General features: G+C 40.0%; 1 protein-coding gene across 1 annotated transcript in view; it reads left to right on the top strand.

Annotated features, from left to right (window-relative positions):
• Nucleotides 1-26,324, top strand: part of LOC126259804 (trypsin-7-like) — a 143,429-nt gene that overhangs the window by 100,883 nt on the left and 16,222 nt on the right. Inside the window, exons 3-6 of the mRNA XM_049956832.1 lie at nt 569-731; nt 3,630-3,835; nt 7,751-7,956; nt 23,711-23,768. Coding sequence (XP_049812789.1) covers nt 569-731; nt 3,630-3,835; nt 7,751-7,956; nt 23,711-23,768 — 633 coding nt within the window. The remainder of the gene's footprint in view (nt 1-568; nt 732-3,629; nt 3,836-7,750; nt 7,957-23,710; nt 23,769-26,324) is intronic.

The raw sequence follows: 26,324 nt of genomic DNA, 5'->3' as shown, positions 1-26,324 counted from the left end.
TGGAAACTCAATTTTTTTTCTACTTATGGTAACTTTCCTAGGTAACTGTCTTTCCTCTGTTTTAGTTACACATCATTCTGCTTCCCATTTTGTAGCGATAATAGAATTTGCTTTTATACACATATAATGAATGAAAAATGGCTTAAAAAGCTGAAACCAGTAGCGAAATTACAGACAGTTTAAATAAATAGCAGCCTCACTGAGGAAAAAAAAAAGTCTCATTCATTTACGAGTATTGTCTACCGAATCCTCCTCTGTACTTAAGTATGCTTCCTGGGAGCCACTGATAAATAATGAATTTTATTTACAAGAAAAATCACCATTTCTTAATACTTGCAAATTTGTCAAGACAAAAATAAATTCGAAGTAGTGCCTGTATAACTATAACTTTACTCATACATACATTGCAGTGCAATATATCATCTCGTAAAATGTACGCTCTTACTCTTGGATTTAAAGAGAAATGTGATGTAGGAGAACAAAAAACAGCAGATTAACAGTCTGTGTGGCGCTGTTCTGCAGAGAAATCAGACAACTGCAACAAGATGAAAGGAACGTGTTGTTGCAGCGTGTGGCGAGCGGAATGACGGATCGCGCATCGTCGGTGGGCAGGCGGCTGACGTGAGCGAGTTCCCTTGGATGGCGCGGCTCACGTACTTCAATCGCTTCTACTGCGGAGGCACGCTCATCAATGACAGATACGTGCTCACTGCGGCGCACTGTGTCAAGGGGTGAGTAAGGGGTGAGTCCTGTCGCCTGCTTCTGTTACAGGATAATGCGTGAACTCTCGGACAGTATGCTTTTTTTTGGACTGAACCCTCTAATTTTGACGAAGAGTTGTCAATATCACTGAACGGTGGGACTGTCAGAAGCAAAGTATCACAAATAACCCAACCCTAACTGATCTCTCTCTCTCTCTCTCTCTCTCTCTCTCTCTCTCTGTGTGTGTGTGTGTGTGTGTGATAGAGAGAGAGAGAGGGGGGGGGGTGGGGGGGGAGTGAGAGACTTAATTTGTGCATTCAATTTATTATTAAATGTTAATTCAGGGATGCATCCCGATCCCTGCAAAGCATGCAGACGCAGTGTGTCCCAAACTTTTAGGGTAATATGCATACAAATAGTAGAGGGTCATAACTGAGTAGCCTAATTTGAGATAAACTAATGATCGAAATGAATAACTTTTGATTGACATTAACGATCTGCACCTCAGAGCAACAACTTAAACTCATAGGAACTGTTCAAAATGTGTTTATTATAGCTGCATAACTGTTAATTGTTGTCCTCTCAGTACTCTCTACACTATTATTCGATGTTTTTATTTCAAAAGCAAGTTGACTGGTTCTTATGGATGAATCTCCTCCCACAAGACCTATCACCACTGTTCAAATTCTGCTGTACGAACCTTGACCAGCTCTCTTGTAGCTTGAACGACCCAGTTCCTATCCATGGCGAAAAATTTCTCTGAACTGATATGACATATTTTGTTAATCTCTCCGCTTGTTTTGCGAATCTCTCTGCTGCACATTCGTTCGTTATCTGGGCCCTACATCCAGTTGGACCATACATTAAACACTTCCAAATTACTCTCAAAAGTAAAGCTCCGCGTTCGGTAGCCAGCCTTGAGCTATGAACATGTAATAAACGATTTCGAATTGTTTAAGACAGCTCCAACAAATTCAATGCGGCAGACAACTGTTTGCTATGAGATATAAGCAGTTTATGAACAAGTGATACACGCGCTTCTCATTCAAGAACGTGCACAGCTAGAAATATTCATTTCGTACCATTGACCCCTACAGTAAGATACTCATTATGTGATTCTCTACAGCGTTTATACTTTTGGCCCTAAAGTTTGAGACACCCTGTGTACCTGCTGATTTTGGCATGTGGCCCTGACTCGCAGTTCCTTGTGCTACCACCACTAAACATTCGGAAGATGTTTAATTCAAGACTTATGTCGTTGTTTATAAAAATACTATAATTTATAACCAAGAGAATAATAATTAATAGATCTTGTTAAATAAAACGACATTAAAATTGCATATAAACAGCGTTACAATTTACAGGATGCTAACTATAACTGTTTACTACGTACCACACGGTGTAGATGAAGGCGAGACGAACAAATTGATACTAGGTACTTGTGGCCTCTCAAGCCGGAAAATCCTCTGAAATTGGCTACAAAACTCACCTAATTTATAGTACCTGCGCACCACGCGAGTTTTTGACGGGAACATTAATAATACTACACTAACAAAACGTAAAACTGGCTTTTGTGTAAATATTACCTCAAAACACTGAGAATTTAAACAACATAAAATTAACAATTACATCATTTTGTTTGTCTGGCTTTCTCATTACGAAACTATTGTGCTTGCACTAACAAAATGTAGAATTTGCGTTCGTGTAAATGTTAGCTCAAAACGCTGAGAGTTTTAACACCATAAAATTAACAATTAAATCGGCCTTCTTACTACGAAACCACTACGCTTGTACGAGTTAAGTGTGGACTGAATTGTGTACATAATTAGTTTTTGCATACCGTTTACAAAAGCCTCTCTTTTACTATCCTCAAGGAAAAGCTGAAACAATAATTTTAAAAAAATTGCCGACAAAGCCAGTGGCGTAAGTGAGCCAGAGAATATTGAACAACCCACGCGGCGCGCATACGCCGTAGCTTCGATCAATTTGAGGTGGGTTCTGGGCTTCATCGCAAGTTTCCTGCATCGAACTGTTCGTCTCGACATCCCCTACTCCACTGTGGTAGACTGCAAGCATTTGGCATTTATATCCTGTAGAAGACCAGAATAGTTCTTGCCGTAATACGCCATGCTATGATAATATATTAGCCTATAACATGCATTATATGATTGGCGGTTAGAAACGAGCATGACGGAAACAAATCCATAAGAGCAGCGATACGTATCTGAAAGTAACTAATTGGTACTGTACCCAAAACCTACCAACTAGGCAGGAAATAAAATAAACAAGTAATGAAACGAATTAGGAAGTGCCCAATCGGTAAATATTTAAGTGATAAAATCATCACACAATAACAAATACATGAGTTACAACAACCCTGAATCAGTACGCCAACATGTAGGGGTTGGACAAAAATATGGAAGTTATTTGAGAGAATCTACTGAGTAGCGAACTTGAAGGAGGGAACGTTGAGAAAACGCTGTGCACATTTTTCTGAAAGTGAGAGATTAGCATTACTTTCTCAAAAGTTTAACAAAGACTGCTAATGAACCAAAGATGTAATGCAACGTGTTGTAACTGAAGTGGTGTCCCTACGGAACCAAATTGCTGAGGTCATCGGTCCCTAGACTTATACACTACTTAATCGAACTTAAACTAACTTACGCCAAGGATAACACACACATCCATGCCCGAGGGAGAACTCGAACCTCCGACGGGGAGAGTCGCGAGAACCATGGCCAGGCGCCTGAGACCCTGCGCGGCTAGCCCGCGCGGCGTTGCAAGCGAAATGGGCACTTACTCGTTCTTCAGTAATGAGATCTGTGAGAGTGAGCAACCTGCACGTTAAATCAATTATGTTCTTCTTGTGTCTTCGTTCAATGTAACACATAAATGATATGCACTGAGAGAAATATCTTATCCGACAGGTTTATGTGGTTCATGATAAAGGTGACTTTCGGCGAGCATGACCGCTGCAACTCGACAATGCGGCCAGAGACTCGCTTCGTATTGCGGGCGTTCACAGGAGACTTCAGCTTCATGAACTTCGACCACGACATCGCGCTGCTCAGACTCAACGACCGAGTTCCCATCACGCAGGACATTCGACCCATCTGCCTGCCACCAAATGATGGTAAACACAACGCACACTGCTGATAACGCTTTAACACTCACCAATGACTGAGGTCATTTTAGACATCTATAAATAACTCGTACTAATCGTATTAATAATTGAAAATAAGTAATACAATAGCTTTACAAACAAACGTCATTTATCCAGATTTCGCTTACATATTAATTTGATTAATTTTCAGCAATCATTCGACTTGAATGTCATTTTTCATTAAGTCTAATTCAAGTTTCATTAACATGAAGGACGTTACAAAACACGCCTATAATCTTCAAAATTCATTATAATATGGCTTTACGATCTCCACCCATTGGGCGTAAGCCGACAACTAGACGAATATGAAGCTCGGTGCTAGAAATATTAGTCAGTAGTCTCAAAACAACAAAACTACATAGTTCCTGCCTTTGTAGCATAACTGTCTGCTCCCAATTTTACGTTGTTCTCGGCAAGTCTGCTTTCTAAGCAAAGTAAAAATTATAACATTATTCGTTGGGGCCACACTTATTAGATCTTGCGACAATACTTCGTTGTGCCCGAACTTATTAGCTCTTGTGACAAATTTCAACAGCAACAGCACTCCATAACAACGCCTAAAAAAATGGTAGTCAGTTAAATATGGCCTTATCCTTTTTCCAACCGAAAATAATATATTATAAATGCTGCGTTTAGTTGCAGAGTAGCTGTCTTAATTTGGTTTAATACGCCGAATGTGCTTGCATTAGAGTCCTCGAAATTACACAGTGCGCGCGCCACCATTTCTTCTGCTATGACGATGACTTCGGGACAAATGGAAACATTTAGCTCATATAATGAACGAAGTATACGAACATATACTTTGTACTGAGGTAATTCAGAAAAAGAAGACACAGACAAAGGTGATGACGGAAGTAAAGGAACTTGGCCAAAACATTTTGAAACAATAAGTTGCATCGCATTGCTTGTCTTAGTTGCCAACTTGTAGGAATCATTCCTTCGACTCTAACTGTAACTTTTTGAAATTCTAAGACCAAATAACAAGAAATGCATGACTGGTCGACATCAAAATCGCTGTTATCTCTTTTCTTAAACCAAGTTCAACGGCTCCAGCATTCCACAAAAAAGGAAGATTAAGTTTTAACGTCCTGTCGACATCGAGGTATTACAGACGGAGTACAAGCTCTGAATGACTCAAGATTTGGAACGTATATCGTTCGTGGCCTTCCGTAGTAACCATCCCGACTTTTGCCTGGAGCGATTTAGGAAAATCCAAATCTGAATATCCGGACACGGATTTTAATAGTCGTCCTCCCGAATGTGATTTTAATGTTCTAACCACTGCGTAACTTCGCTCGTTTCCTACCTTCCACGCACGATACCAGACTGTAGCCTTTTTCACTATGGAAAGATGATGTTGACGAAAATCGACAGTTTTGTTCAAAATGGCTTTGAGCACTCTGGGATTTAACATCTGAGGTCATCAGTCCCCTAGAACTTAGAACTACTTAAACCTAAATAACCTAAGGACATCACACACATCCATGCCCGAGGCAGAATTCGAACCTGCACCGTAGCAGTCTCGCGGTTCCGGACTGAAGCGCCTAGAACCGCACGGCCACCGCGGCCGGCACAGTTTTGTTCACTCACGTTATAATCCAAGTGTAAAGGGGTTCTTCGCTTACCATCAGCATAACATCAGTAAAGAAAGCATTACGAGCATTCGTTTAGAAAAGTTTGCTTTGGGCAGAAAGCCTTACAGCATATTTACAACAATCACGGTTTTATACAGACTGAATAAAAATTCGTTGCGTAGAATGTTGTATGGAGAACAATGACACTGGTTCAAATTTGAACATAACCTATAGTAAAATACCCCGAACTCTCAAGGAACTGTCGTTCCTTTCAGGAAAGAAAAGATTATTTCCTCTTCGTACTTCAATGTAGTTTCATAAAATGATCACCATCGCCGACTTCAGAGCAAGAAAATCAGAACACCACACACGCATACATCACATGTAATACCAGTGTAAATGGATGAACTTGGAAATAAATTCCTGCAATGCATCGTGATGTAAATTTAAAAAAAAACTTAACTGGTGCTGGTTTTATTATTACGTAAAAATTATTTCCAAGCCTCAGCACAATGTTATTTGCAGTGATGGTTTAGAATCCAAGTCCCGTATGTTTAAAAAACGGACTATCTTTTACTTATGAGTATTAAGGTGGATAACAGTTATAGAAATAAGTAGCACAACTGGAAACACTTAAGAAACGGAGCACTTGTTCATCTTCGCTACTGTGGAATACATCTCTTCTACTGAACAAGAGCTCATAGCTCTTAAGCTATGCATTTAGAGCACATATTTACTGGACTTCTTTGTTTTGGTCCGAATTATATGATCCAAAAAGTGAAAGGTGCGCATTTTAAAGCCCACGCTACCATCTTTGAAAGTTGCCTGCTCAACAATATTAACAACAGTATCGGTGCATGTATTCCCCTGTCAGAGGTATTAGAACGATTTTCGCTTATAACTTTCGACTCGGACGATCCCGGACCAGAACCTTTAATTGAAATGGATTCATTTACTTTTCTCCATCATCCCAGAAAGTTTGTAGTAGAATCACCTTGTATAATCTTCCACAATTCACATACTGACCTCGGGCTGTAGATCAACTTATTCTTGCGTACAGCAATACAGTTTTAATACAGAGTGTGGACAAAAATACGGAAACACTAAAAACACAGCACATTACCAAGCCTAATACAGTGAAGGAAACGCTATGGTAGTCAAAACGGCTTCCAGTTGCCTCGGAATGGATAAATAATAGTAACATGGTTTTCAAGGAAATCCTATAGTATTCTTCCTGCAAAATAGTGGCAAATTCAGGTAATGGTGTCAAGGGTAGATAGCTATATCGCACACTTCTCTTTAAAGTACACCACAAAAGCTCCATAATACTGAGATCTGTTGACTTTGGTAGGCAGGGCATATGTGACAGTTCATCCTCCTGCTCACTAAACCAGTACGGGGCGATGCAAACTGTATGAAAAGGCGCTCTCTCGCCTGGGAACACAGTACCATCACTGGGGAAAAAGCAATGTACCAAGTAACGGACCTGATCAACCAAAATGGTCACATAATCCTTGGCAGCAATGCAACGTTGCAGAAGCCAATGGAATACCACGATATGGCTACCCAATCATCACTCCGCCAGAAATTGGAAACAGTGTGCAACAAGACTCATCCGACGAAACGATTTCTTTCATTCCTCGATACTCCAGGTTTTATGACTTTGGCACCACGTTTTCTTGTAACGGGCAGTTGCATCCCTGATGAACAGTTTTGGAATTCTACCTCACTCTGCAATTCCCTGCTTCTAGAGCCCATTCGTGTTGTTTTGGTGGTGATAGGATTTGCGAGTGCCACATTCAGCTCTATAGTGACTTTTGCAGTTCTCGTTCTCTTTATTTTTCGCCACAATCCTCTTCAATGACCGTCTCTCATGATCACTCAACAGACATTATCGTCCGTGTTGTGACTTAGCAGATGATTTTTTTCCGCTTTCCCGGTATGTGGTATAAGTCTTCGATATGGTGGCCCTTGAAACACCAAACACTCAGCTACCTTGGTTACGTTAGCGCCCACCATACGGGCACCAACGACTTGCCCAAGTTCGAAGTCACCCTTGCCCAAGTTCGAAGTCACAGCTCCGATATAAAGCACGTACAACTAAACAGAACACTGTTCTGACTATGATTGACGCTAGCAACATTTTGAGGACATTGCACATGTGCCGTTCGTGATGAAACACAGCAGTATAACCTGCAGGCTTGGCTAGCTTCTGCATTTATGTTCAAGCATGGATTTCTCGCAGTATTTCAATATTTTTGACCAAGCTCTATATATTTAAAAGCATACTACATAATTTCTTGTTTTACAGAGAAGCTGTATGAAGGAACAAAAGCAGTAGCAACGGGATGGGGAACCTTACAAGAAGACGGAAAAGCTTCTTGTATACTCCAAGAAGTAGAAGTTCCTGTCATGACCAATGAAGAATGCCGCAAAAACACAAAGTACAGAGAATCAATGATCACAGACAACATGATGTGTGCTGGGTACCCCGATGGCATGAAGGACTCCTGTCAGGTAACTTAACTCTGAATCTGTTAACGAGTAACAATGAATGCTAATATAATGTTTTAATATATCTAACGATGTTGATCATAGCCTAAGAGACGTCTCCATTCTCAGTTTTGACAGAGAGTATTTTCTGTTTAACGTCACTAACGTTTTGTTTAATTGTGTGAAATCCAAGACTACTTTGATTTCCTTATTTAAAGAACGATTTTCATTTACTGCGTACCAATTATTTTCATGAAATGACCATTAAACTTGGTAAAGAAGTTTAACTGTCACGCCATACTCCTAAAACAATTTAGGCGTCACTCTCGAATCCTTCATGTGGTGTGGTGTACGAACTTGAAATAAGCTAATATATGTTTGGGTAATTGAAATCATAAAATTCATATAAAGCTGCATCCTGTCGTTTGCAGTTCCACGAGCGCGCGTTAAGTTTACAGCATATCACTAGCATTCATAACTACGACGTTTAAGTCAAGTGATACTGTAGTTTCAGGCACACTACAAGTATTTTAAAAGAATGCCGCACATGTTTACACGGGGTGTTCATTTACTGGTTCGGTATCGGACAAGCGCTGGCTGCATCTGAAGAAAATGTTCAAATGTGTGTGAAATCTTATGGGACTTAACTGCTAAGGTTACCAGTCCCTAAACTTACACGCTACTTAACCTAAATTATCCTAAGGACAAACACACACACCCATGCCCGAGGGAGGACTCGAACCTCCGCCAGGACCAGCCGCACTGCATCTGAAGAAAACAGTTGGCATTTTCCTAAGGGTCGGCACTACAGATGTGCGGCGAATAACAATATCCCTCAGCAAAGGAGTCCGCAAAGAGGGTGGGAGCAATATGGAGCACTTGTGCCCTCCCTGCCCCCCCCCCTTCCTCCAGAATCTGGAGCACAAGTTTTTATTCATTACAGAATTCTCATTCACTTATAGAATTGAATGGATAGTCATCAATTCTGTGGGAATTTTATTCTGCCGCCTTTAATAATTAGTTATTATGGTACGCCACATCTCAGAATCGATCAATTCATTTACATCGAAACTGACTATTTATGAGTGTTGCCCCATGCCCCTCCTCTCTGGAGAAATTTCTGGGGATGCTGTGAGGCCATTGTAACCGTGGTCGAAACGTTACTTTCTACAGTACAATTTTTTAAATTATGACGTGGTGCCATACTCAGAAAACTTTTATATTAACTGAAGCTAATAGTTTCTTTTTTTATTATTATTAACGATGGGTTTGTTCCTGACAAAGGAATCAGAGCATTCGGTTGTGAAGCAGCAGAGAAAATCCTGTGTGAAAGAGGAGTTTCATCCCTTTCCGTTTGCAATTTTCACTTGAACCACTGTCTACGGAAGAGAATGCAAGAACCGGGAATAACGGAGGAATACAGGAATAGAGACAGGTCTGACTGCTCTGTGGCACATGTTTGCTGCAGTGGCACATCTTCCACCAAACAGTGTTTATGAAGCGTAGATGGTAATAATGGAGGAAATGATCAGTGGAAAAAAGGTCGCGAAATTCGCAGACTATGTGGCCAATCAATGGTTGGAACATCCTAATATACCAACTGAAATGTTTTAACTAGCGGCACAGGACCACGAATTCTATCGATGGTTGACACAGGGAACTCATCAACAAATCAAAAACATTCGACTGAATACTTTCTGATAAATAGGCTGAAGCAGGAAGCAGTAGACGCTGTATCTGAAATTGGAGAAAGGTTCCATTGGCCTGCCTCTTAAAAAAGAAGTAAAAGATACATAGATCTTGATCAAAGGTTAAAGGCATTATAAGAAGGCATAATGATTCGGGGGACTTAAGAAGATGTTGAAAATATATAAGATTCTTACAAAAAAATTGGACGAGAAATTTAAATTCATAAAATAAGACGATGTTTAACCATTTGCTGAACTAATGTTACAAAAGGAAAAAAAAACAGGTAAACATAAATAAATTAAAAAGGTAAAAATAAAACATTTAAACATGCCTATGCAATATGCTCACAACCAATCCTAGACCTCCATAAAATGTGAAGGGATATTCTTATTGCAAAGTCGGCAGAGACGCCCGTCCCCCTTTTGAGGCTTTCTCTGGCGGGCGGAAAACCCAACGCTAAAGGACTGGCTGGAAACAGCACGTCACGGGGTCGCAAAGCCCGCGACTATCTAATGACAGTGCAATGGTCTGCCAGCATAAACGCCACAGGAATTAATTCAGTCTGTCCTCAGTATCGATATGGAGCTAGTAGCTGTGTTTGTTTGTTTGCGACGTCGAAATTAAAAGAGAATGCAGAAAAAGTAGATGTTCTGGGTACATCCCTTCACTGCTGATCGAGACATCAACAAGAAATTTCACGCATTGTCCAATGATTTATGAAAATATAGAGTTAAATTTTTCTGTTTCGTGAGAATGTCAGTACGGTCATTTGACATATTAGTGGATAGATCCCTAGACGAATTGAAGAAAAGGAACATTGTTTTATGGAAAGTTATCTCGCTAGAGGTAAAGATTTTTTGGTCTGTCTAAGCAGTAGCTAATTATTTGTGTTTTGCTGTCGTATTTAAGTTTTAGTTGTAACTAAGGCATGCACAGAAGTGATTTTTCAGTTTTTATTTGAAAAGTACCTTATAATAAATTAGCTGTCATCCACCCTCTGCACTCACATTTTTGTATGTGCAACAATGTCAGCTTCCCTCACATTTCTGCTTGTTCAAGTAAGTATAGCATAGCCGAGCGCTGTATATGGAGTGGAGTGATCATCTATGCATTATACAGCGCGTATATTACACAATAAATTTGTTAATATCTTAACATAGCATTTTTTTTTTTTGGGCGGGGGACTTAAACATCTGAGGTCATCAGTCCCCTAGACTTAAACCTAACTAACCTAAAGACATCACACACATCCATGCCCGAGGCAGGGTTCGAATCTGCGACCGTAGCAGCAGCGCGGTTTCGGACTGAAGCTCCTAGAACCGCTCGGTCACAGCGGCCGGCATAGTTTATGTTCACTGACGTAAGAAAACATGTTCCATTCCTTACTTCACTCTCTCAGGGGTTGATTCTACAGTATCCTGTTTTCCCTCAGAGTTCGAGCTATGCCCATAACAAATTACATCGACATCGGTTTGGTGGTTTCTTTGAAAAAACATAACTAACAAAGTTGCTTTCGCATTTAATAATATTATTATGGAAGTTTGGATTAAACACACTGGGGATTGCATAACCATTGTCTTCTGTTACCTGTGACTGCTCTTACATACCAGTAAAATGAAATTAAATGAAATACAAGGTGCGTTCCATAAGTAATGCGACCAAATTAATAAAAAATCATTTATTGAATTATTCGTACAAACAATCAAAAATTTTCAAAATAGCACCCTCTCGCGTCGATACACTTCTGGAGGCGGTGTTTCCATGCTTGGAAGGCATCCTGGAATGCCTTTTCCGGAATGTCCTTTAGAGCTGATGTAATATGCGCCTGGAGGCTTTCAATTGTGTCCCAATGTTTTCATTTCATGACTCCTTTTAATCGAGGAAACAATAAAAAGTCGGCGGAAGCCTGGTCAGGACTGCAGGGAGGCTGGGGAACCTGTGACTCGGCGCATTGTCGTGAACTTTCCACGTGTTCTTGATGTCGCTTCGGCAGCGCGAGACCCTCCTTTTCAGTCTTCCAAGTAGAAAGGTGAGTTCACTGTAGTCCCGGTGGGTACGAATTCGTGATGGACAATGCCTCTGACGTCAAAGAAGACAATGAGCGTTGTTTTGATCCTGGACCTGCTCATGCTTGCCTTCTTGGGACGCGGCGATGATGGGGTGTGCCACTCTGAACTCTGCCTTTTTGTCTCTGGGTCGTACTCAAAAATCCACGACTCATCACCAGTGATAACTGAGTTTAAAAAATGAGGATCATTTTCATACATTTTCAAAATTTCTCGGCACCGATGCGCTCGCATGTGCTTGTGTTCGTCGGTCAATACTTTTGGGACGAGTTTGGCACACACCTTTCTCATGTTCAAATCTTCGGTCACAATGCGGAAAACGGTTGTTTTTAACATGTTTAGAGTTTGCACTATCAATTGAAGGCTCAGCCGTCTGTCAGAGTTCAAACAATCGCGCAAAAGCGTCACATTTTCGTCGAGTCGTGCGGTTGATGGCCGTCCACTGCGAGGTTAGTCGGTGATTTCCTCTCGGGCCTCCATGAATGACTTGTGCCATCGGAAAACTTGTGATGTGGACAAGCAATCAGTCCCAAAGGCATGCTGAAGTAATGGAAACGTTTCGGTGGCGGACTTCCCAAGTTTAAAGCAAAATTTGATGGCGTACCGTTGCTCTACAGAATGATCCATTGTGCCGTGTTACATAAACTCAAAACGGGGTTGACGGAAACGCACGTCCTGACTCCCCGGCAGCTTGAAGCCGAATGAGACAAAGAGCGGTTTGAAGCTAACACCCCCCTCCACTTGGCCCAGCCGGTTACAACACGCTGTGGTGTACCGTTGCGTCAGAAAAAAATTGGTCGCTTTACTTATGGAACGCACTCAGTTATGCATATGGCTTTATTGACCATGCGTCCCTGTTCGGGATAGTACTTTTATTTGACGCCACTTCGGTGCCTTGCACGTCGATGATGATGAAATGCTGATGAAGACAAGAAACACACACGCAATCCCGAGTAGAGGAACTTCAACCTAGCTGGGAACTAAACCCGGTACCCTGTGAGTCAGCAACGCCAACTACTTGTTTTAATTCTAGCGCTATATTCTTCAAAGCGTCATTTTTCCTTTTTTTTCCCTCTTTTTTTTGCCATTTAATCTTGATTCTGGAAATTAAATCTCTTCACACCGAAAATGGAAAAAATTAAATAAAAAATTTAGAAAGTCCCTTCTTCAAGATTCTGATATTCGTTCTGGTCCAATAAAGACCAATAGCGTTCCAATATCATCACTCTAAACAACATTTTTCCACTGTTCAATCGTCCAATGTTTACGCTCCTTACACCAAGCGATGCATCTTTTGGCATTACTGGCGTGATGTGTGGCTTATGAGCAGCCGCTCATTCATGAAATCCAAGTTTTCTCACTTCTCGCCGAGCTGTCATAGTACGTGCTGAGGATCCTGATGCAGTTTGGAATTCCTGTGTGATGGCCTGGTTAGATGTCTACCTATTACATATTACGACCCTCTTCAACTGTCAGTCAACAGACGAGGACGGCCTGTACGCTTTTGTGCTGTACATGTCCCTACAAGTTTCCACTTCACTATCACACCGGAAACAGTGGACCTGGGGAAGTTTAGGAGTGTGGAAATCTCGCGTGCTGACGTGTGAGACAAGTGACACCCAATCACCTGACCACGTCCGAAGTCCGTGAGTCTCACGGAGCGCCCCATTTTGCTCTTTCACGATGCCTAACGACTACTGAGGTCGCTGACATGCAGTACCTGCAGTAGGTGGCAGCACACTGCACCTAATATGAAAAACGTATTTTTCTGGGGGTGTCCGGATATTTTTGATCACATAGTGTATGTGTGATAACATCATGATTATTACAGTAGATGCACCAAGTAGCTGCTTACAATAAGTAATCTTTATTCACAACAGACATTTCGGCTTTATCGCTGTTTTCAAGTAAATGCGATTGCAATTTTGATGAGAACATGTATGAATGTGAACGTCATTTGTATTAAAGTAGCTCTATTGTAGTCACGTCTTTCTGGACGTGTGGCAGCTGTAATAGCTTTTACATTGGATAAACAGGAAGAAATTTTATGAGATATAAAGAATACATTAGAGAGAGCGAATATAATCAATCGAGCTTCGTTCTACGCTTGAAAAAACAAAATCGCACTGCTGATACGATCGAAAATGCACTCCAGATTCTGCACAGAATACCAAAAGGTATTCCAACGAAAATTCTTGAAGAATTGAGAACCTATATGCACACGAGAAAAAAACCACATGAAATATTAAACGAACATACAGAATTTAGAGAAAGTACTACCTCAAAAACTTTATTGAACTTTTAGAACACGAAACTGGATAATTCGGAAGTAACATATTCAACAACCAAAAATAATCGTACCAAATTGTAGTTAATAAAATAATATCGCTGTTCATCTGCACAATCATTGTAAACATATAGCGTCGTAAGAGTGGAGCTATCAAAAACTACTGTCACATCGTAGTTAACGTTTTATTTTCAACATCCTGACATCATTTACCATCTTATTAAAACAGTGACAGTTATAAGACAGTCCACTAACGAAGAAATATGGACGTCACTTCAATCTAGACGTGAGTACAATACAGCTACTTTAATACAAGTGACATTCACATTCATACATGTTCTCACCAAAACTGTAATCGTAGGTACCTAAAAATGGCGATAAAGCCGAAACAGTCTGTCGTGAATAAAGATTACTTATTATAAGCAGCTATTTGGTGCATCTACTGTAATAACAACAGTTACCCTCGTGTGTCTGCGTGATACCCGCGGCTACGCCCACATATCACAATCAAATGCAGCTTCACTGAGAGCCACCCGTGTTCTACACGTGTTTATCGTACAGCACTCAAATGACACCGTCCTTGAGTCTTCAAGTGTCTCAAGAGCTGTAAGAGAATCATGATACTCAGCGGCTTAAATGCGACAGGCTTGTGACTGATATTAGTACGAAATAGTGGATTAAATACGTTGAGGATTGTATCCATTACATTGAATCATATTATATAGAACATTTTCACAAATATGGCAAAGTTCAAAAGTCAAACAGGAAACAGCTTTTTCAAAGAATAATAATGTCTCCGTATTTCGCATTATATTCTTCATCAGTAAACGTACTACACACTTTCTTTAGTAGCCTATGTTACTTTTCAGTGTTCAAGCTATCGTCATACCAAATTTCATCAAAATCGCTTCCGCTATTTAATCACCAAAGCGTAAGAGATAGTTGCTTTCGTATTTATAGCATTAAGCATGTAATATGGATCCAAATTCAATTTACAAATATTTTAGACAAAAAATAGAAAATCTACATCATTTGTTTACATCCGGCCGCTGTGGACGAGCGGCTCTAGGCCCTTCAGTCAGAAACCGCGCTGCTGCTACGGTCGCATGTTCGAATCCTGCCTCGGGCATGGATGTGTGTGACGTCCTTAGGTTAGTTAGGTTTAAGTAGTTCTAAGTCTAGTGGGCTGATGACCTCAGATGTTAAATCCCATAGCGCTTAGAGCCACTTGTTTACGTATCTTACTTCTTAAAAAAAATCTACATCATCTGATGCATCGAACCCAATAGCATCACTTGCTGCAGCAGGACATGTAGCTGTGCTATTTCTATCTCAAGTAAGTTTTAGTTTCTTGTCCCAGACAGTAATGTGGTTTGTCTGTGTTGTAAAGATCTTGTCATTGGAGTGGAGTATCGCGTTAAATATGGTTCTCGAGCGAGACGTCAGACATCGTTGTGAAAACTCCACAATATTTCGTCGGCGTAACTGACCGACCTCTTCAGGTGAGACGAACACAATGCCCAGGCTATGACTGAAGCTTCCTATTTATGACAATCGGAGAAGAAGCTGCGCGGGCGTGGACGCGCCAAATTTCGGTGACCATTAGCGCAGATATGCAGATCGGTAGCGAGAGAGACAATTACGCCACCTGTCGGACGATGAACGCACGCTCAAAGGCCTGTCAGTCAGGCTGTGCGCTGCCTTCGGCCGCCCCAGCGCCCTCCGGCGGGAGCCGCCTGCCGAAATACAGGCGCGTGTCCCTCGCCGTTGTCAACCAAATATCTATGTCACTACCGCAGCGTCATCCCTCGTACGACCAATAGTTCTTTTTTGCGTTCGCTGTCATTTTAACATGGCCAGCGCTGGATCCCATGCCTCGCTGAGTTGGTATCCTGGGTTCCTGTTAAGTAAATTAGTCGAACTGAGAATTTCCACTGCTTCCTTAATAATGCTGTCCCAGCACGAAGACGTCGACGACAGAATTTCCGTGTTTTTGTATTTACTCTATGTTCCGTACTGAGGCAATGCTCAGCCCCTGCAGATTCTCTGGCTGGTCCAGACGTGTTTGTCGTCGCCGATCAACACATCTATCATCTACTGTGCGACAGATTTGTCCTATGTATGACATCCCACAGCTACAGGAATCTTACGGACACCAGGCCTTCTTAAATCAACACTGAAACAATGGGGAGTCTGTTGTTGCTACTTTTTACGTGGACTTGTCAATAGACCTATTCAAACATGATATTCTGTATAACAATTTAAATTAGCACCAACATGTAAATGATACATTGTTAGGCTTGATAATGTCTATGGTTCATGGCCATTCTAGCCTACGAAATCGAACTGTAAAAAATCACAAGAGTAAAAAATTTGTGACATTCACCCTAGCCAAAACACAAAATACTGGAATTTTTTGGAACCAAATTACAGTGAAAGCCTCATTTGATAATCCAGCTTGTACACGAGGTATGACATTCAGGGTGACTTTTCAATATGCATAAAAAATCAAATGACTTACAGATGTTGATGAAACAAACTGAAAAGCTATGTAGCATTTATCATGTAATTTGATATTTAGTAATCTGACACTACTTTCAAAGGCATCAAATTGGAAGGACATGAAAATAATTAATTCACTCACCGAACGATAATATTAGTAATACTCCTTGGAACTGTTTCATCTAAGCAAAGCACGTTGCTCACGAAATTTTTGGAAAACTTCAATAGGGAACTAACTGAAAGAGCGTCGAAACTTTGGAAACAATATAAATCCTCCAGGCCTGGCCAATAGAGCTACTTGGCAAATGAAACACGCACTTCATTGTACATGGTGGTTATAATTAAACTTTGCTACGTTAGAGGACCCCCATGAGAAACGAGTGATCACAGGACGATGAAACGTTTTGGAAACATTTGTAAGAGCCGGTATAAGGCAAAGGCTGAAGAAACCATTGAAACAAATACGTTTTAATTTCCACATTATAGGGTAACATTTGTTAATTCTGTACCACGTTCAAATTCCACATTACAAAATGTTGCTCAGTATGATGACCATCTGCATCCATAACAGCCTGGAACTGCACTAGAGATTTCTCTACTGCTGCTTGAAACATCTCGGGTGGGATGTTGGCTACCTCCCTCGCTATGCTTATCTTCAATCTCCAACATGTGTTAGTGCCCCATTGATAAACCATGACCTTCACTTGACTCCACTGCCAGAAATCATCTGAGTACATGAGTAGAAATCTGGTGATCTTGGTGGCCACACGACTGAACGACTGACAAATGAATCGGTTTTCTCCATATGTGTTACGGAGTCGCCAAGTGACCTCATGAGCAGTGTTAGTTGGAGCTCTATTGCGCGTCAAAACAGCTGAGTCCGAAGCACCTCTCTCTCATAGAGCAGGGATCACATGTTGGCAAAGCAGATCACAGTAATATGTGCCATTCATACTGCATGTCGTTGGGGCCAAAGTTCCTGAAAGAAAAATGAATCAATCATGAACTGTGTCAGAAGACCACTCCACACAGCGACACTTTCACTATGCACGGGAGCTTCATGAACGTTCGTTGGCAGGACTATCCCCAAATGCGAGAACTGTGAGTGTTCACTGCCTCAGAGAGCATGAAGTGTGCTTCTTAACTCCACAAAATGTTCCAAGGCCACAATCGTCAACTTGAACCCTTGCAAGAGGCATAAGAGCAGAGTCTACTCGAACGTCTGCACCACGTGGCAAAAGTTGGTGGGTAATACCACGTCTGCACCACGTGGCAGAAGTTGGTGAGTAATACCACAACTGTTCACAGCACTTTTCGAATGGTGGACCATGAAATATTCAGCTGTCGTGATACAGCTTGTGCTCTGCTTGAAGATCGCACACTGCATCTAGCATTCTCAGCCATGGGAACAGTAACTTCTTCAATAATTTGTGACGCAACTGGTCATCGGCCTCTCCCAGGGAAACATTCCAGAACATTCGATATTCAATAGCATTCCAAAACACTCCAGCATGTTCAGGAATGTTCCACAATGATCCAGGATGTTCTGGAATAGTCTGGAATATTCGGAAAGATTCCAGAGTGTTTGGGATCATCCCAGAACATAGCAGATAATTGTGGAACATTCCAGATACTCTTGAATGTTGTGGAATATTCTGGAACATTGTGGACAGTTCTAAACCTTTTTGGAAGGTCCTGAATTCGCCACTAGTGGGCTGGCCTTGGTAGGGGTATATAAAGCAAGACCCGTCGTGATTTCGAACGACAGGAACCGAAAAAGTAATGCAATGAGTGAATAAAAACAAACAGTGAAATGTGAGTAGTCAGATTGATACAGTGACTGAATATAAATCGAAAATAAAATGTGAAAGCTGTTTAAAGTGTACTTAGTGTATTTGTTAACAAAAAAAATTATTTGATTTATATTTTAAACAATGCCCAAATGTAAAAGAAAAGGAGATCTTGCCAGTTCTGAAGCAAAACAGCGAAAACAAAGAGAACACCGAAAAAATGAGAGAGACGAGGAGCGCAAAACACGTTTAAGTTCCCAACGTACGACAATGAGCACCGTGTGAGAAGCAGAGAAATGAATGGATTGAAGAATCAAGAACTGCGACACAATCATTATAAGACTGCGAACTCAAGCCAGCCATGAAAACATCACCCTGCGAGAAGCACGGACGAGGACAAGTAAACAGTACAACCTAACAAATAAATCATTCCACTACGACCCTACAAAAGAATATAACAAACACAAATATGTCTTAATCGGAAAAATGGTTAACATCTGCCAATTTTACAACTCGAAAAAATTCAGTAGAGAAAAACCAGGACTCTGTTGCATGAATGGAAAAATTCGATTATTACCACTGGAAGCACCTCTGTAGGAATTTTTACATTACATGACCGAGGAAACTCCAGAATCAAAACACTTTTTCAAAATATAAAACGGTACAACGCCTGCTTCCAAATGACTTCTTAGAGGATCTTACATAAATACAATCAACTGATTCACATATTCAAAACAACACTAGAATGCATGATTTCTGACGGCTATAAAGTTATAATTCGAGCCGACAAAAGACCATCTCGAACATCGATTCAATGCACCACAGATAAACGAAGTCGCCATCGTAATTGTGGACAATGAAAACACCAGCAGTGATATAGCCTTTACAACAAAGAAGAGGACTGCATTGCAGAGACACACGGCTCATATGATGCCCTCCAACATCCATTAATATTTCTGCACGGAGACGACGGATATAGTTTTAATGTGGAACGTGTCCAACATGAAACAGGCGTATAAACGAATAAAAAAGTCACTTCCAAGGAGTTCTATGCTTACCGCTTGGTGATCAGGAAATTGGAAGTTTGTGGTCAGTTCCTTTGTGACCAAACTGCTGCTTAATCCAACTTAAACTAACTTACGCTAAGGTTAACACACACACCCATGCCAGAGGGTGGACTCGAATCTCCGATGGCGGAAGCCAAGCGAACCGTGGCTAGACGCCCGAGACCACGCGGCTACCCCGCCTAGATACAATTAAACGTACAATCACATTCTCAACACTAGCCGTTTATTGCAACAATTCCTAGTAGGTATGTATGCAGAAAAAAAACGGAATAGATGGTTTACATAACACTGAAACAGATGAAACTACGCACGGAAGAATACATCCACCTTCGAGACGCAATCATAAATGACGGTAACACTGGCGATATTGGAACACTGGTAATCTTACACTCATCATACATAGGATGTCACACATGCGCGAATACACTCAAAATGACATGACCCACATAAGAAAATATAGACTACCTGACCTCTTCATAACATTCACCTGCAAGTCGTCATGGCCAGAAATCAGAGAACTAAGAAACGGACATACCCCCATGCATCGACACGACATGGTAGGGCGAGTTTTCCGACAAAAGCAATTGAGATTTATTGAAGTCATCACAAAATACCACATCTTTGGAACCGTTAGATGCTGGATGTATATACACAATTGGATGACAAAAACTAGGACTGCCTCACTCGCACAATCTCATATGGTTACACTATAGAATTCATCCCACAGATATCAACAGAATCATCCAAATTGAATTTCCCATTCCACAAGAAAATTCGGAATTGTACTACATAGCAGTGAACAACATTTTTCACGGAACATGCGAACCTTTTAAACCCCAATTCGCCACGTATGAGCGATAGAAAATGTAAAAGCAAAAAAGTAGAAATACCCAAAACCATACTTGGATGACACACAAATCGTAATTGATGGCCTTCCCAAACACAGAAGACGAGCACCCAAAAACGGTGGTTCACAGCGACGAACTGCAAATATATAATCAGTCGGAAGTACCACATAACGCACTATTTTCCAAAATGTTCCAAGCACACACAAACGTAGAATACTGCAATTCAGTGAAATCCATCAGATATGTCTGAAAGTATGTGAACAAAGACGTGTGATATGGCGGTATTTCAAATAGTCAAAGATAGCTAACAACAAAACGGAAACGAGATCCTCATGTACCAAATTGGAAGATACATCAAAAGTAACGAAGCAGTGCGGCGAATTTTCGGTTTTCCCATACACGAACGCGAACCAACAGTGCAACATGCAGAAGTACATTTGGAGAATGGACAGATAGTTTACTTCACGAAAGACACCGCCAGAAAAATTGCAAGCGAACCACCTCAGAACACATCATTAACAATTTTTTACAAACTGTGCCAAACGGATCCTTTCGGGAAAATATTATTACATGTCGACGTCCCTACCTATTATACGTGGAACACAACAAGAAAAATCTTTCAATGACGAAAATAAGGAATTCCAGTAGAAGAGCATCCAGGAATCACGAAAACTGGCGCACCAGGCCGAGTATACAACGTACATCCGAACAACATCGAATGTTTCTATCTCCGAATGTTGCTACACGAAATATGGGGACCAACAAGTTCCACAGATCTCAAGATTATTTACGGCTACCTGTGCCAGACGTAGAGATGCGGGCCAACGCTTTGGACTAATGGAAAACGACAACCACTGGGAATTAGCATTACAAGAAGCCTCACTCACAGCCTCAGCTGAACAAATGAGAGACTTACTCGCTGTAATTCTAACAACATGTAACCCATCGAATCCAAAATAGCTATGGGACTCCTTCACAGAGAGTATAAGTGATCACATACTCCAAATCCATAAAGCTCATCGTGGACTGACCGTGGAATTCAATGACAACCTCTTCAATGAAACACTCATTCGCCAAGAACGAACCTAAATGTTTAGCAATAAACAACCAGACCTTAGGACAAATTGGGATGCAAGCACAAAAAGAAAGATGCTATTAGTGTGCTAAACTTCGAAGTTACAAAAGAATGAAGCTACAACATAAACGAACTACAGAGTACACTGCTCACAACAAATTACTCCTCAAAGATAATCAAAAGGAAATTTACAAAGTTATTATGGACCGGATCGACAACAACACTAGCGGAATTGTTTACTTGGATTCAACAAGCGGCACCGGCAAAATGTTTCTAGTAAATTTGTTGCTGAACAACACATCGCACTTGCACTGGCAGCAACCGACATTGCAGCCATACCTGTGGAAGGAGGATGCCTACAACTACCGTTGAATATAGCCGAAGAACAATTACCGGTATGTAAAACCTCAAGAATGGATGAACTTCTGAAGCAAGTTAATATTATCTTCTGGGACGAATGCACAATGTCACATAAAAAATCACTCGAAGCCATGGACAGAACATTGAAAGACTTGATAGGAAACTCTGAGGTGATGGGAGGAGCTCTACTCATACTCTCAGGAGATTTTCGACAAAGATTTTCTGTTATCCCCAAGTCAACACCAACAGACGAGATCAGTGCATGCTTAAAAAAAAATCACATCTCTGGCCACACATTCAAATACTGCGATTAACAAAAAATATGAGAGTTGAACTATTGAAAGACAAAACGACAGCACATTTTGCTCAGCAACTTTTACAAATATGCAAAGGCACAGATCCTGCTGACCAGACGACCGGCCTCATTAAACTTAATGCAACATAGCCACTGATGAAAACGAAATCTTCGTCAAATGTATCCAAAACTTATTCACAACTATACCAATCCGACTGGGTATTTTAAAGGGCAATTTTGGTAATTACAAATAATATTGTCGACGATATCAATTTCAAAAGAAAATTCCCGGTGAAGATAGAATATACAAATCGATTGACATGACGGTAAATGTTGAAGTAAGTATGAACTTCTCCACAGAATTTCTAAACTCTCTGCAAATACGAGGAATGCCAATACACTGCCTTTGACTTAAAATTTGATCTCCGATCAAACTACTCCGAAATCTCAACCTACCAAAACTATGAAATGGAGCAAGGATGATCGTCAACAGCTATCGAACATCATCATCGAAATCGAACTTATGACCTAAAAGTACAAAGGACACACATTACTTATCCCCAGAACACCACTGAGCTCCGCTGAACTGCAATTTCAATTTAAAAGACTGCAATTTCCAATCAAATTAGCCTACAGTTTTACAACTGACAAAGTGCAAGGGCAAACTTTAGAATATTGCCCCACAATATCAGAGGTTTCTGCTTCTCTCACTGTCAACTGTGCATAGTTTGCTCTCATGTAGGAAATTCGAAAAATTTGTACATATATACACCAGATAACACAATGAAAAATGTTGTTTATAAACAAGTATTACAAACAGTCATAAGTCATAATATGTTTTCAATATTTTTTATGTCTTATACAAGTATTGTAAATAGTTAAAACATGTTATCAATAAAAAGTTTTTACTTATTATGCTTTAAAGTTTATCCTTTTACTCCAACCACCACACAATCTCATATCAACTCCCTTTGCAAAGCTGGTTACCCCAACTAGTGCATTGATACCCACGAAGAGCAGCAGCACTATTGCTATTGTTTGTGATAAAACAGCTTTACAAGTAAATTCTGCTCCCTTGCCCGGACCCATGTTAACTGTCTGTAACTGTAAAGCACACTGGTTCTTGTGTTTCAGCACTATGTTGCTATACTGTTACTGGCAAATCCTGACACCGACACCACTAACAACGCAAATCCTGCAGCACTCAGTCTAAGCAATACTCCTCCTATAAAGCTGTTTTATCACAAACAGTAGCAATAGTGCTGCTGCTCTTCCCATATAGTAAATAGCTTTCTGTCTACACTGGCTCAGTAGCAAAACACTCTGTACATATCTGTCACATAACAGTATTGTCAACACATAACACAAAGACACACCAGCAGTTTCCAAAGGTCGTTCCTATAAACAAATGCCTTAAAATAAATTACTGATCAAACAGTTGGTCAAACAAAGAAGTGGAGGAGAAATCTTTGTCAGTAATTTGTCCGTAATTTTTGGAAGTGACTCATCAGTAAACTTCGAAATATCACTCTGTATACTATAAGGTCTTAAGCAAAAATACTATGAATCCAGATATTACAGATCATTTTCACTTCATAGAAATATACTGTACACATAGATAGCTGTATATAAACTTGGCCATTGCAATATCACCTGTCTTATGAATGTAGAGTTACTTTCATTTATAAGGTGTTACACTAACATTAACAATGGTTCAAAATGTTAACTGATATACGAAAATCATATAGTATGTTACACTTATCATTTAATGACTATTGGATTTAAATATTCTGTTGTAGGGTGACAGTGGTGGACCTCTTGGCAGGGAACGTGATGACAAAAGGTTTGAACTCATTGGTAAGTTTCTACATAGACCACACTGTTATTTCTAAATCTGGCCTCCAATACAATAAAAAAAGTTAGTTTATGGATAAACAAAATTACAAATTTCTAAATAAGATATAAACAACAATGAGGAAAACTCTGCAGAACACTAATAGGGTTATTGTAGGATTAAACAAGTCTATACCACTAGGTGAACATTCACTTTTATCTCTCACTAGAAGAAATGTCAAATGTGAAAGATACACAGTATATGCATAAACCACTGTGACGAGGGGTGTAGTGATCAATTGTTATTAGAACAACACTGTTAAATAGATCCTCACTTTTTATTCATGGAACAGTCCACACAACAAGTGTTTGAGGGCTGCGGAGGAGTTTCTCAATTTTTTGAGAAAAAAATTTAAGTACATTTAGTTCACAAATCTGAAAAACAGGAGTGAAAGGCAAAGGTCCTGAGTTTGAGTCTCGGTCCGGCACACAGTTTTAATCTCCCAGGAAGTTTCATATCAGTGCACACTCCACTGCAGAGTGAAAAATCTCATTCAGGAGTGAATAGTTTCTGAATTCTAAATTTACATTGAAAGGCTTCCTTCTGACCCACTTCTTTGATTCTACATAACAGTTGATCACTACAGTTTTAAAGCATTTTGCTGCCTGCCTTATTTCTTTGTATATATTATCATAATTTTTTATTTCCACCTTTTAACTATTTTCTGTTTATTTAATTTCTAATTTTTTAAAAATATTATGAATTGTGTAGTGAGGTACAATGAAACCTGAGAAAAACACATAATGCTAATGGTGTACATAATGCTGTCTTGTATAAAATTAATTATACTTTCCAAACTTTTTACAGCTGGGAAATTACACTCACTTAGAGAAAAAAAGAATAATGATTTTCCTGGATTTTCCAGTGTGCTTCAAAATGCTTTCTTAAATACTCAAAATAAGTCCCACAATTAGACTGCTTTACATTATATCATCACTTCCTCATCAGACCAGAAGGGTATTATCTCCTGCACATTGGTAATAGTAGAATCCTAAACCATTCATAAATTAACATTTGTGAAAATTTAAAAAGGATACATGTGACTGTAGCTGACTGAACACATCTCTGTTGCATGACAATATACAAATAATTTGGATTACACAACTGCTCATGATCCCAAAGACACTTGAGACTGATATGAAGTCTGTAAGCACTATGTCAGAGCTTACTTATGTTGTAACACATCTCACCAATATATGTCCTGGAAAACCTATTACATATGGTTTTACAGTGGGTAGCATGAAAGCTTTAATTACAACCTCAAAAAATAAAGTTACATACTTAATTTTATGTTTGTTTGTGTTTATATGTCTGCAAACAAACAAAACGTTATTTACATCTCTCTCTCTCTCTCTCTCTCTCTCTCTCTCTTCCTTCTTTCCTTTCTTTCTTTCCTTACCCTTGAGGTGACAGCCGAAACTTTATGACTAGTTTAGAAGATAATTGAACAAATTGCTGACCATCATCTCCTAGACATAATATGTGCTTGGAATATTCACTCAACTGTCTTTATTTATGATACCCATACTAACACTGAGCTGCTGATTTTTGAGTTATATAATTCTAAACTATGCCATGTGGTTATTCGCCATAATCAACTATAGAGTACATTGAGCAACTTAAATAATGTACACGCAGGAGATCCACTTTGCTAACCAACTGAAGAAGCAGAAGATTCAAGAAGACTAGCAATAATTATACTGATTTCAAGACGCATATGCTTGTCTAACAGAACAGAAAATGAAATTTCTCTTGGACAGGTGTACGTCTCAATGTCATTATATTTAACTATTTCTAGCATCTTCTTGAATCACCATGTTGTAAAGATGGCACAGGGTTCTCTTTTATGTGTACACTCTAGTATATTTGTTCAGTGTACTCCATGGACAGCTGATGTGAACAGCCACATCTGGAGGTTTGAGTTACGTAACTCCAAAATTGATATCATAAGGCAAGTGTGATCATCTTTTAAGATAGCTGATTGCAATATTTTAGTTACATATTATTTGCAAATACTGATGAACAATTAATAGTTCTTCCAAATAATAATAATCAATTCACAGATAAAACGTTTTCCAACACATGCAAGGCATGACACAGATGATATATAACGAAGAAACAGTCAGTCTTGTTTGCAGATATGAATTTGTTATTGGTCACTGGTCGACACCATGGCGGAGACTGTGCCATATGCATGCTTCCTACAGGCAGCCTCTAATGGCCGGATGGCTGGCCCAAGCTTAAACAATAGTGATTGGTTTAAGAACACACGCACACAGTAACACTAAACTCAGTGCACTCACATGTACATGGGTTAAGAACAGGATAGAGTAGTAATCAGTTATTTGTCTGTAGATGTCCATCACATCTACCAATTTCCTTCCCATTTGGGTAATTCCTTCATGGTGTGTCGTTATTTGTTGTCTTAGAGTATAATTTGCAGTGTACGAAGTGGGATTCTGTTTGTACTCACTTTGGTTATTCAATGTGTGACTGTCATGGAAGACTGCAGGCCTCAT

This window comes from Schistocerca nitens, chromosome 5, assembly GCF_023898315.1.
Source record: "Schistocerca nitens isolate TAMUIC-IGC-003100 chromosome 5, iqSchNite1.1, whole genome shotgun sequence".
NCBI lineage: Eukaryota > Metazoa > Arthropoda > Insecta > Orthoptera > Acrididae > Schistocerca > Schistocerca nitens.
This window is presented reverse-complemented; position numbering and strand designations above follow the sequence as displayed.